Raw genomic sequence first — 14,190 nt, 5'->3', positions numbered from 1 at the left:
ACGCGAGATGTTAACACAAAATCCTGAATGGTGATCAAAATAATATGTCTTAATTTATATATACCACAGGGACCCGATGCTTTGAGGGTATTCCATTTGTGATATTTTGAAGAAAATGATTAGCTTACGCATACTGTTTACTGACCTTCAAGCCCGTGGCAAAATCGGCATCCGAAGGAACCAAATTTGCTCTCTACGTCACGTTCACTTAATCTGCGACGTGCCAGGTCAGAAACTATTTTAAAAAACAGAGACACCGCATATAGAAGTACAGTAAAGCGTGCATTATTCGGACTGTCTACACTTGTTCTGATAATACCGATTTAAGAAAAGTTTCCCATATACATGATTCAGCCTAAATATAATTATTCATTGTCACGATAACCAATTACGTGGGTGTTTTGGTCATATAGACTTAAAAGTAGTTCCCCAGTCACATGATAAAGTCGTAATGTCATTATTCATTATCACGATAACCAATTATCCGGATCAGATCAATGTTTTTCATTATGTCCGAATATGCGACGTATTACTGTATAATGTAATACTGTTTAATTTATATCTGCAGACTTCGAAGAGAAGCCAAGTTCGAATCCTATCATCGGACAAATCTGGGTCTGTGGTGTGCCCTCTGTGAAGGCTCTTTAAAATCAGACTTGTAAGATATCAAATAAGAAGGTGGTTTTTAATAATAAACGACTGCTACTACTTATTTTTATGCGTAGAGATTTATGTGAAATGTCAACACTCATTTATACTCTCTACCCACCTACAATTTTCAGAACATCAGAAACTATTCAGGAAGACTGTTGCATATACTGAGTGGCAAACACATTAAATTATTTACGTAGAAAAATGAATCGATTATTACTAAATATCTGCGAAACGTGTCGATAAGTTTAATAAAATTTGCCGTTATTGGGTTTCAAAATTTATAACGAATACATAATTGTATATTTGTATTTTAATTTCTCTATACAGTATCATTAAATCAGATCATTCTAAGTTTATCATAATTTGATAAAATCAAGTCATTTCGTGATGTACTTGAAAACACTGTAATCGTGACTGAAGATTAGAGGAAAGTCACGATATTTGTTCATCATTGTATATACTAGTCAGACTGTGTTGACTTCTAGACAAAGATTTGCTCTTGGGACGAGTATGAACATGAAGATAAGTATTGCGCTTCTTGCAGCTTTGATTGGTAAGTTTTGCAAGTTAGAGTTTTTGAAAAGATTACTCGTACTGAATCCAAACTCTGTGATGAAACGTGCACTTTTAAAAATAAGGAGAAAAGAAACGATTGGTAGTAAATGCATGGGATGTTTTGGACAAAATGTTTGCATGTTATGTTGATATTTGGTCCCAAATAAAGCCCGATCATATACCTGTTATTGACGAAATTAGGACGATATGTTTAACTTATTTTCTACTTAGATAGTTGACCATGGCTTTTAGGACAGAGAAGAAATAAGACGTTGATACATTACGTTTCTTCGTAGGTCGGCAACTTATATCTACTGCAAACTCTATCGGAACAATGAAGGCAAAAAGAATGTAATAGTTTCGTCAAGTATTAGACTACACATAAACGGTCAGGTAATTTTTACCTTACATGACGATTTTGGCGTGATATGGTTGTTAGGATGAGAGTATCGTGATATATTTTAATATATATCAACCTAGACAAAAAGTAAGTAAGATCGATATTGTCTTTATTTTTTTTATTATTTCAATACTGTGATGATGATAAAACCTAAAACTATTCGCTATTCATTCTAAACCTTATTTATCCAGCCGTCATTCAGGCAGAAAACTGCTTTGAGGTGGCCGATTGCAATCATCTCACATGTGGCGATGGAACAACAATGCAATGTGTAAAGCCCACGGATTCGACCGTCAGCGTCTGCACCTGTATCGGGAGTCCCATTTCTGGTAAATCTCTCTCTCTCTCTCTCTCTCTCTCTCTCTCTCACACACACACACACCCATCAAATAGAATACGCTCCGAAAGGTTCGGGCACTTTGTCAGGCTGACCACAAAATTGAAGATAAACCAGCAGAGCAATTTATACCACCAAAATAGGTGACCAGTCCATACTGTTCGGCATGGTCATTTTGAGGTCTGAAATGTCAATGTGTTCAATGCTAACTTAAATGAACAGTACATGCTTTTCGACATGATCGTTGTAAGGTCTGAAATGTCAATGTGTTCAATGCTAACTTAAATGAACAGTACATGCTTTTCGACATGATCATTGTAAGGTCTGAAATATCAATATGTTCAATGCTAACTTAAATGACCAGTACATGCTTTTCGACATGATCATTGTAAGGTCTGAAATGTCAATGTGTTCAATGCTAACTTAAATGACCAGTACATGCTTTTCGACATGATCATTGTAAGGTCTGAAATGTCAATGTGTTCAATGCTAACTTAAATGAACAGTACATGCTTTTCGACATGATCATTGTAAGGTCTGAAATGTCAATATTTTAAATGCTAACTTAAATGACCAGTACATGCTTTTCGACATGATCATTGTAAGGTCTGAAATGTCAATGTGTTCAATGCTAACTTAAATGACCAGTCCATGCTTTTCGACATGATCATTGTAAGGTCTGAAATGTCAATGTGTTCAATGCTAACTTAAATGAACAGTACATGCTTTTCGACATGATCATTGTAAGGTCTGAAATGTCAATGTGTTCAATGCTAACTTAAATGAACAGTACATGCTTTTCGACATGATCATTGTAAGGTCTGAAATGTCAATATTTTAAATGCAAACTTAAATAAACAGTACATGCTTTTCGACATGATCATTGTAAGGTCTGAAATGTCAATATTTTAAATGCTAACTTAAATGAACAGTACATGCTTTTCGACATGATCATTGTAAAGTCTGAAATGTCAATGTGTTCAATGCTAACTTAAATGAACAGTACATGCTTTTCGACATGATCATTGTAAGGTCTGAAATGTCAATATTTTAAATGCTAACTTAAATGAACAGTACATGCTTTTCGACATGATCATTGTAAAGTCTGAAATGTCAATGTGTTCAATGCTAACTTAAATGACCAGTACATGCTTTTCGACATGATCATTGTAAGGTCTGAAATGTCAATGTGTTCAATGCTAACTTAAATGAACAGTACATGCTTTTCGACATGATCATTGTAAGGTCTGAAATGTCAATATTTTAAATGCTAACTTAAATGAACAGTACATGCTTTTCGACATGATCATTGTAAGGTCTGAAATATCAATGTGTTCAATGCTAACTTATATGTGAGCAGCCAACACTTTTCGGCATGATCATTGTATGATTTGAAATGTCAATATTTTAATTGCTAACTTGTAGGTGAGCAGTCCAAACTGCTCGACATGATCATTGTAATTTCTGAAATGTCAATATTTTAAATGCTAACCTATATCTGAGCTGTTCATACTTTTCGACATGAACATTGTATGGAATGTCATTATTTTAAATGCTAACTTATAGGTGATCAGTCCATACTTTTCGGCATGATCATTGTAAAGTCTGAAACGTCAGGATTTTGAATGCTAACTTATAGGTGAGCAGTCCATACTTTTCGGCATGATCATTGTAAAGTCTGAAACGTCAAGATTTTAAATGCTATCTGATATGAGACCAGTACATGATTTTTGGCATGATCATTGTAAGGTCTGAAATGTCAATATTTATGAATGCTAATTTATAGGTGAGCAGTCCATACATTTCGACATGATCATTGTAATTTCTGAAATGTGAATATTTTAAATGCTAACTTATATGAGAGCAGTCTATACTTTCGACATGATTGTTGTAAGGTCAGAAATGTCATTATTTTAAATGCTAACTTATAGGTGAACAGTCCAAATGATTAGACATGATCATTGTAAGGTGTAAAATGTCAACATTTAAAATGATAACTTAAAGGTGAACTATCCATACTTCTCGACATGATCATTGTAAGGTCTGAAATGTCAATATGTTAAATGCTAACTTATAGGTGAACAGTCAATACATACACAGGCCCAAACTGTTCAAAATCGACGTAAGAAAAAAGAAATCAAGGAAATTTAAAGTCGACTTGGATGATGTTTTCAGATGAAATTCTCTGTCATATCCTATAAGTTTGAGGTGGTTTCCTAGTTTAAAAGATTGCCGCGAATCCACGTAAGATGAACAACGTTCTGGAAGATCAGTTTTCTGCAGCCAAGAGGTTAGTCGTGCTGTGAAGGGGGAAATTGATGAAATTGCTCAATACACATTATAATATGCTTCTATGACACAGTCATTAATTCGTCAGCTGTTTTTAAAAAGTGTTATTGAAGAATCAGTTGAAGCATAGAAAGGCTTGTACAAGATGGATACCCCATTTGTTGAGGCTGATAAAAAACAGACTCGGGCTGAAATCTCCAAACAGCTACTTGCCAAATATGAAAACAACTATCAGAGACGTTTCAGGCTGTCACAGGTGATAAAACATAAAATTACTTTTTGAACCCGATTGAGGTGAAATTAATAAAGTCTGGATCGGAGAAAATGAGGAGAGACTACAAATCCCTGGACGTAGCTGGACCTGCACTCATTATCTTTCGATGCGAAAGGCCCTGTCGTCCAGGTACACGAGCCTGACTCTGCTATTGTGACTGGACCACTTCCAAACCATCATTCACCGCTATGATACTCGTGGTTCCATCCTCTCCATGGCAATGCATCGGCTATAAATCTACAGCCTAAAGGAACACAGCATCCAAATATTGTTAATCCTCCGAACAGGCTTGATTTAGCTTCATGTCAATTTTGACAGAATCTCCTTATCGAAAATTCTCCGATAGGCGAACGATTTGAAAGCCGTAATAGGACTGGAAGTGTTGTTTTCCAGTGCATGAACAATAGAGGTCCGTGTATGAGTATATTTGGAACAACGGAACAAATTGCAAAAAATTTCGGATTTTAAAAAAAGTCATTATTTCAGCTATATACTAGTTTGTTAATGTGTTGACTACATGTATTCCGTTGTAAGACTGCAAATCATCCTAAACTTTTGAGGGGAGCAATTGTGTTATGTTTGAATTTGACTTAATTGCTGAAGTCCACTATAATATTCTCGTTTCTTGAATTTCCTTTATGTTTACTAGACGTTTACTGACTCTGTCTGATAAATATGTTGCCTGGGGGTTGTCATCCCACTCAAAGTTTCCCTGCCTATTACATCAGTAATGTCTGATAAATATCTTGCCCGAAGTTGGCATCCCACGCAAAGTTACATGCCTATTACATCAGTAATGTCTGATAAATATCTTGTCCGGGGGTTGGCATCCCACTCAAAGTTACATGCCGATTACGTCAGTAATGTTTGATAAATATCTTACCCTGGAGTTGGCATCCCACTCAAAGTTACATGCCATTACATCAGTAATGTCTGATAAACATTTTGCCCGGGAGTTGGCACCCCTCTCAAAGTTACTTGCCTATTACATCAGTAATGTCTGATAAATATCTTGCCCGCGGATTGGCATCCCATTCAAAGTTACATGCCTATTACGTCAGTAATATGTGATAAATATCTTGCCCGGGAGTTGGCATCCCACTCAAAGTTACATGTCTATTGCATCAGTAATGCCTGATAAATATGTTGCCTGTGGGGTGGCACCCCATTCAAAGTTACATGCCTATTACATCAGCAGTGTCTGATAAATATCTTGCCCGGGAGTGGGCATCTCACTCGAAGTTATATGCCTGTAATATCAGCAATGTCTGTTAAATATCTTGCCCGGGGGTTGGCACCCCACTCAAAGTCACATGCCTATTACATCAGTAATGTCTGATAAATATCTTGCCCGCAGATTGGCATCCCACTCAAAGTTACATGCCTATTACATCACTAATGTAAATAGTAAATTGTAGATTTCAAATTCAACACCTCCTTTTTTATCAACACGCTGTCTAATGTCAGCACAATATCATTCCACTTCTGTTAGGTTTTAGATTACAATTTATACAACAGTTAACAGACACAGAGCAATGCCATCTATTATAAGGTAAAGACCATGTATTTGTTGCGGGGATGGGGATGCGAATTTCATTCGAGGTGAGCTATTGTATTTTCTTTAATCTCATGATAATATTAAAAATATAATATTATGGATATACTATGTTATTTTCCTATAAATAAGAGTGTTATGCGTATCTATATTGTGTTCAACCTTTGTCCATGATTGTAGACTGTAAGAGTCATTTGTAATCAACATTTTACATAATTAACCCTTGTCCATGACTGTAAATCATAATTCAAGATAATGATCATTTGTAACCACCTTGCTGACTTTAATTTGATTTCAGGTTTTTTTTTCTTGAAAATTCTATTGTCTACCTGCATTTTGTCACGTCGGTTACTAAAATGCAAACAAAAGACATTATCTTGTCTACAACTGAGAATGTTCTGCAAATAAACATGTTTACGAATTTGATGGCCAACACCATTGTCATCTTATTGTGTCTTCTTTTTTTTATTATATAAGAATTAATTCAATAGAAATTATTTATTCATATTTAGTATCAAGCCTTCTGGAAAACATTTAAGTATGTTGTAATATAATTTGAACGAATCATTTATCTTAATTATTCATTGGAATTACAAAATGCTCATTAACGTTTGGATTAAAATACTGCTTTGGGATTACTGACGACTTAGTCAAATAATTCTGGATTATATTATTGTTTTACATAAAGATTATTGGTACATATGCACATTCAAGATTGTTAGAATTGATTCGGAAGATTCTATACTTTTGGACTTGTGATAAAACGTTTAGGATTATTTGGAATTTAATTGACAATAATGTATGTTCCTCCTCAATTTTCCTTTTATAAATTAGAGAATTAAATTATTTGTTGATATTAACATACATTTAAATAATATCATCCAAAAGTAGCTGGCAGTTTAAGTTTGAAAATATACATATGAAAATCAAAGATCAAACTCAGATGGGACTGAGAAATGTTGAGAGCAATGTTCGTCCTCAATGCATTTTAATCTTTGTGGGCAGTCATGGAGGGTGAAACATACTAAACACACTTATTCACAGTGTAGAAGACTTGTTCTATAATTATTAAAGGTTGTTTTTTATTGAACGATTGAGCACATACTTATTTATGAGAAACTTTTATTATACAGAGACCAGTCGAAATGCTTTAACTAAATTTGTAAAGTAAGGACTTGTTATTCAGAATCTGTAAAATAAAGGCTTTTTATTCAAAATCTGTGAGGTAAGGTCATGTTAATCAGAATCTGTGAGGTATGGTCTTGTTATTCAGAATCTGTGAGGTAAGGTTTTGTTATTCAGAATCTGTGATGTAAGGTCATGTTAATCAGAATCTGTGAGGTATGGTCTTGTTATTCAGAATCTGTGAGGTAAGGTCATGTTAATCAGAATCTGCAGCAGATCTTCCACGTTGTCATATGTCTCCATTTTTCAGAATGCACTATCCAAGCAGATTGCCGGAGAAACGTTTGTCCTTCATTAAGAGACCCACATGAGCACTGTATCGATGGCCATTGTCGATGTCTGTTTTTCCAGCCCACGACCCCCCCGCCGGGAAAATGGTACGTTGGCTGGCTTTGTTCAAATGCGTTCGAGTCGTTAATTTATTATAATACATAGATTCGTAATTTCAGACTCATTGGTCCATATGTAGTTTTGATAAATATGTTGGGTAAAATATTCAAATATTAAATAAAACTACATAGGCGAGGTAAGAAAGCAAGCATAGGTTACAAACTCATGACTTATCAATATTCAGCATTCAAAAAGTTTTACCAAAGATCTACAGCATATGTTTTTCAAATGCAATATCCGTATATGAATTCATATATATTTAATTATTCCAGCATAGTCAGTAATATATTGATAAAACTGTTTAATATTCTTTATATTTTATTTAAAATGCACATGTTCGCAATAATTTAAGGCTTTGAATACAGTTGTTTACAAACATTGTAGTAGCACTGTTTCGTCTTCCTAAGCTTATTATTCATTGCAAACCAAGATTATAACAAATTGCAAAATTTTGATATATTTACTAAATTTCGAGCAGAAGGAAGGGATTACATATTAAAATACACTGATATAAATAGCAAACCGGACGTACATGCACACATCTGCTACTGACGAATATCTATACCAGAGGCTTTGTTGCCTCCATTTTGGTGATGTGTGCAGGCAAGAATATCGATGCTGTAACCCGCAGACCCGGGTATGCATTTATACTCTAGAACATTATCTATATATAGTCAAACTATGTCTGTTTACTACGCCTTCTTTGTTTGCTTTTAACATAATAATGCATCCACTGTTATCTTAGAAAGAAGACAATACCACCACTTGGATGGTTATGTCTATACACCAACCATGGCATCGGCATATTCATTCACAAGCGGAACACGTTGTAAACCCTAACAAACCTTACACTGATATCGGCAACAACATATATATATATATATATATATATATATATATATATATATATATATATATATATATATATATATATATATATATATATATTATTACTGGCAAATATATCCCAGAAGATAAATCTAGTTTTTTTTTGTCAAGGATTTTAAAAGTTTAGCAGAAGCGGAACATTTCGAAAGGATCATCAAATATTACTGATAAAGCAATGACTTTCTCAAGGAACAAATACTTGAAAGAATATAAATTTCGAACTGTGAGAACCTGCAGGAACAGCTTTCATGTATGTCCGCTTTTGTGGAAAAAGGCATTTTTTGATGGCTTGTGCTATATGACATCATTGTAAGGTCTGTGTAGTATATGTAATTCTGTAAGTTAGGTAATATATGTAAGTTTATCTAGTATATGTATATATGTGTAGTATATGCAAGTCTGTGAAGTATATGCAATTGCGTTTCACACAGGAAGTCGTTGGTCACAGAAAGTCACACAGCTGGTCTAGAAAAAATGGTATATTTCAAGTGCCTCCGTAGCTTTCGACATACTTTCGCGCATTGCACGTCATTGTAATCCATGGTTACATCATAGAATGTTGAGATAACGGCAGATTGTAAAACGTAATTGTACCATGACGTCAATCCCATAAGTTCTGACTGTTTGGCAAATTTCTGTTTGCTTTACAACCATTGATTAGTTCTCTAGAAATGGAGATTAGAATATCATGTACGTCATTGCACGAAAGTAGGTGAAAATCTGCGAACGAACTTGAAATTATCCTTTCGTATGGAAGCGATAACGTTTATTTTGTATAAACAATGAATACGAATATAAATATTTGCCGATTCACTACGATAATTTTGAATGTTATAGTCAAACATAACAATAAACATACATATTGACGTAGAAAACCATAATCTTATATGAACTGGGACTAAGAGCTACACATGCTAAGCATATAATGTTTGCAAATACACTGTGTATAGATCATACAAGGCTTGGAAGAATGATAGAAAGCTGACAAATGTGGTAAACAAATTAAAGAGCAAGTCACAGAGAACATAACGTTTTAGAAAGATATGATGTGGGCACTAAATCTAGGAACGTCTGGTAAACTTTTAAAGCCCCACGTTTGTAATAGATATTCCAATGGTCAAGAAAAGATCATTCTTACTAAAGATACAAAAGGTGTAAACAGTACCAGGGAAATAATGCAATAATTTGCATGTAAATGCGTTATTAGATATTGTCACGTTCCTCTTGACTATTCAACGCAACGACGTATTAAGGCTATATAAGAACAAGATTACAATGGATATATGTTTTAAATTTAAACAGGTCAAACGTAACGACGTATTAAAGCTACATAAGAACAAGATTACAATGGATATATGTTTTAAATTTAAACAGGTTAAACGTAACGACGTATTAAGTCTTTATGAGGACAAGATTGCAATGGATATATGTTTTAAATTTAAACAGGTTCAACGTAACGACGTATTAAGTCTTTATGAGGACAAGATTGCAATGGATATATGTTTTAAATTTAAACAGGTCAAACGTAACGACGTATTAAAGCTACATAAGAACAAGATTACAATGGATATATGTTTTAAACAGGTCAAACGTAACGACGTATTAAGTCTTTATAAGGACAAGATTACAATGGATATATGCTTTAAACAGGTCAAACGTAACGACGTATTAAGGCTATATCAGGACAAGATTACAATGGATATATGTTTTAAATTTAAACAGGTTCAACGTAACGACGTATTAAGTCTTTATAAGGACAAGATTACAATGGATATATGTTTTAAATTTAAACAGGTTAAACGTAACGATGTGTATAATAATATACGAATAGTAATTTCGAAAAGAGCTGCAGGAAGATCAAACTCCTGTTAAACTGTTTACAAGTGTAGCAGCAATCCTTGTTGGCCATGTCACAAGTGTAATGAACAAAGCGCTAAAGTCAATAATGTTTTCCTGATCGTTTGAAACGAAGCACAAGTATATCAAATTTTCAACAAAAATCCATTTTGCGGAATTAACAGAAGGCCAGATAGCATTATACCCATCATATCAATGTTGTGAGAACATTGTTGACAAATGATTGGGTGCTTTTCGAAAAGGTCATGTATGTTAGACCACTCTTTTATGTTTAATCTTGACAATATGCAGTCGTAGATCTGATAAATTTATCTACGACCTTTTACTGTCCCTCTAATGACATTCTTATATGAAAGCTTACGGCTTATTGTGTGCCAGATGGCTCAGTATGCAGCAAGTTATGATGTCGTGTGTCTTTGGTAGCTGTACTAAACTTCTACAATCGAATCCTCAGTGGTCAATCATCTGGTATTGTCCCTTGAATGTCTTGCTTTAATACTATTTTTTTAAAAGTATCACTCGCTCTTTGACTATGCTGATGACAGCATTCTGTCCTTTTTTTCTGACCGGACATTTTGACTCAGATTAACAGACTTGAAAAAGAGTCCACCCTTCTGCTTTACTGGTTCGCTGCGAACAAAATGCTGACAGTTTAAAGTACTAGTTGTTGGTAAATGGATATTCAGTACAAGCAAAACACAAACAATGCTCTCATAAACTGTGAAGAAATGGTCAAACTGCTTAGATTAGATATTCCATTCACCGGTAAAAACTTTTTGTAGGAAAGCTTCAAGATAAAAAACTGTCTTGAAATGTATTGGTCAAAAGTTACAAAGACTCACCAAACTAGCAGTCTTGCTTATCGTTATCCATTCCAGTTTAAACTTTTTTCACTTAGCATTGTACTTCTGGGGGGACAAAACACATTTAAACTTGAACACGAATTACACGGACGTGCTCACATATTTGTATATGATGATTACACAAGCAGTTACCATGAATTCTTAATTAAGAAAGAAAAATGCCACCATTTAAAATTCTGAATAAGTGTGTTTCATAGTGTGCGTGCGCGCGCGTGTGTGTGTGTGTGATTTGGACTTTTAACGTAACTTTAGAAAAATTCAGTCATATCGCTACGGTGTCTGCAGTGCGGCAGCTTATAGTGATGTCTAGCACTGGGGCATCATGCCGCAGGCATGGAGCATGATGTCCCACCCAGTCACATTATCCGGACACCAGGCCAACCGATCCTAACACTAAACCTTTAATGCTGAGCGACTAGCGAGGCAGCTGTTAGTATCATTTTTATAATTCTTTGGTATGACTCGGCTGGGGTTCGAACCCTCGACCTCCTGCATTCGAGGCAGACGCTCTAACCAATGGGCCGCCAGAGTGTGCTTCACAATGATCGAATGATTTGACATGTTTTAAACACACTAAATGCAGTTTTGGATATTAAATTATTTTAGATGTCCCTATAATCACATCTCATCAAATGGCAAAAAGTCTGTCAGATATGCAGCTGTCATTCACTGGAATGAGTTTCTACAGTCCTTTAGAGAGGAAACGACTTTTAATTTACTTTGGTCATTAATGTAAATATAATATGTGCAAATATATTACCAGTGCCCCACCAACTGTCCTGCCATAATAACATCAACTAATATTGTTGTTACAGTTTTGTTTTATTACTAAATTCACTTTTAATTACTGCTGCTTGAAAATGCGTTTGATGTTTGTATGTTAAGTTACGTGATCTGTCCTAATGTATTTATGTCTTATAATGTCTTGAAAATCATGTTGATTTAATGCCATTAGTGTTTTTATGTGATGGTGATAAAAAACTTTTCAAAGCATATTTTAAATTGTTGATTTGAGTCGTTTCAATTATGAATAAATGCAACTGACAATAAAAGAAATATTATTTTATCTTATTGGCGTGCTCCAATAAAGATGCACAGTCCTGTAAAATACCAGCAACCTTAAGACAGCGTAAGGCTGTCATACCAGTCACAATAGAAAATGTCGGCATTCTGTCAGACTCATTAAAATGATACATAGGTTATGGAAACCTTTCGCTGTAAACATGACTACCATAATGGACTGGGTTTTAAAATGTTATTTATCTATTTCTTATCTTTGTCTTTTGTTATATTTTAGGGAACACGCTATTTAGTTTGAGTGTAGAACAAACAGATGTCTTCATTTTGAGTGAATGTACACTATTGATATCATCCAGGAGAGAAATCACATTAAATGAAACGAAGAAAGTTGTACGTTTCCAGTTTTAATTTACTGTGCATGATGTTGTGTCTTAAACCCAAGTTTGATGTTCTTACTTAGAAAATATGGCTATACAGAACTCGGTCTGGAATTCGTCAAGAAATCGTAGGTGTAAAGTTAAAATGATGACACGAATCTAGAGCTTTTATCGGACTAAACTTTTTTTATAGCGTAAGTTTATTCAGTCAGATATCAAAAGTCTGATTATTTAAGCATAAGACAAATGAAGCTGGATGCAATTTCACGGATAGAGACTTTCTATGAATATTAACCTAAATGTAGAATTCAGTAATCGGATTGCTCGAGAATTAGGTCTGATTGAAACATCACAACCCATTGGTGAAACTGGTGTCTGGTGTTTACCTTCTTTCAGATTAATAGACGATTTAAAAATAAAAGAGTTATCATATGCAAGATTTTAACATTGCCAGGCTTAAATAATCGCTACTATTTGATGATTTTGTTTTCCTTCCTGGTTTTTTTGCAGGCATAGGTTTGACGTTGCCTTATATTTGATTGACATATATCCGAAACGAAAAAGAAATATTTAGAAATTAACTTATTCATATGTACTATATTATGTTTGATTTAAGATATAATGAAGGTAGCTGCACAGTTAAAATTGTTTTAAGACAAAGCTCTTTGTGAACTGATATGTTTTATTTTGATAAATACCATTTTAGTATTTATATTATTAGAGTGACATGTAACCTTCTTAAACATGAATAAATCTATTAAAGATGGAAACAATACATTCCAGACGTAAAAATGATCGTCTGATGACTCACTTTATAGATTGTTTAATTGTACTTACGCGCAATCTCTAAGGAAACAGTACATATTTTGATAATTGATGATTTTATTTCTTCAAACTTCAAGCCATTACAATCTTACCTTTCTCATTTTCAGATTATCATCTAGATGCACAAAGTTATCGAAGTACAGCGAACATAAGTCTTCGGCAAATCGAATTCTCAAAGAAATCTGATGCTATATTTTGGTTTTGAATATCAATAAAGCTTAGGAAAATTCCATTCAAAATGTTTATCTATCAATTATAAAAAATATCACAAAGCACAATTTTGATTTTATTTTTCTCTCATCCTTACGAAAATGAACTCGCACACATAGAGATGCGACCGACACCAAGTTTCATCAATCTTACAAAATTTCTTTTCATTAACTGGCTATTGATACACAAGCTTTCTAAATTCACATATGAAATGATGAATAGTTATTAAAAGCTAATTTTAAGGACATATGCAATTCTGTCCATGATGTTTTGGACCATGTATTGAGGTGCCACCACAGACAGAAAACATCTATGGAACGTAAGTTCGAATGTAAAACCTTGCATGAAATTTCAAAATCGTTGTTGAACAATCCTAAAATTAATCTGTAATTAAACTTTTGGAGACGTTTGAGGGAGATCTTTCAAAAACAAGACCCCTAACGGCGGACCGCAGGCGTAAACATATGAGAGACTCGTTAGAGCTGAACTATGATCGGAGGTAACGTCAACA

The 14,190-nt window shown here is 34.2% G+C and overlaps 1 protein-coding gene across 1 annotated transcript; it reads left to right on the top strand.

Moving 5' to 3' along the window:
• Positions 1 to 1,081: 1,081 nt before the first annotated feature.
• Positions 1,082 to 13,747, top strand: LOC149771411 (uncharacterized). Its single transcript, XM_089948510.1, has 4 exons — positions 1,082 to 1,207; positions 1,801 to 1,938; positions 7,500 to 7,626; positions 13,577 to 13,747. Coding segments are annotated over exons 1-4 (309 nt in total). The 5' UTR covers positions 1,082 to 1,164; the 3' UTR covers positions 13,578 to 13,747.
• The last annotated feature ends 443 nt before the right edge of the window (positions 13,748 to 14,190 follow it).

This window comes from Sinohyriopsis cumingii, unplaced genomic scaffold (genome assembly GCF_028554795.1).
Source record: "Sinohyriopsis cumingii isolate HCF-2022 unplaced genomic scaffold, ASM2855479v2 utg001870l, whole genome shotgun sequence".
Taxonomy (NCBI): Eukaryota; Metazoa; Mollusca; class Bivalvia; order Unionida; family Unionidae; genus Sinohyriopsis; species Sinohyriopsis cumingii.
This window is presented reverse-complemented; position numbering and strand designations above follow the sequence as displayed.

Coding starts and splice junctions, on each gene's coding strand:
- LOC149771411 (XM_089948510.1), top strand. CDS start 1,165: ATGAACATGAAGATAAGTATTGCGCTTCTTGCAGCTTTGATTG. Junction 1,208..1,800: donor GCTTCTTGCAGCTTTGATTG/GTAAGTTTTGCA, acceptor TTATTTATCCAG/CCGTCATTCAGGCAGAAAAC. Junction 1,939..7,499: donor TATCGGGAGTCCCATTTCTG/GTAAATCTCTCT, acceptor TCCATTTTTCAG/AATGCACTATCCAAGCAGAT.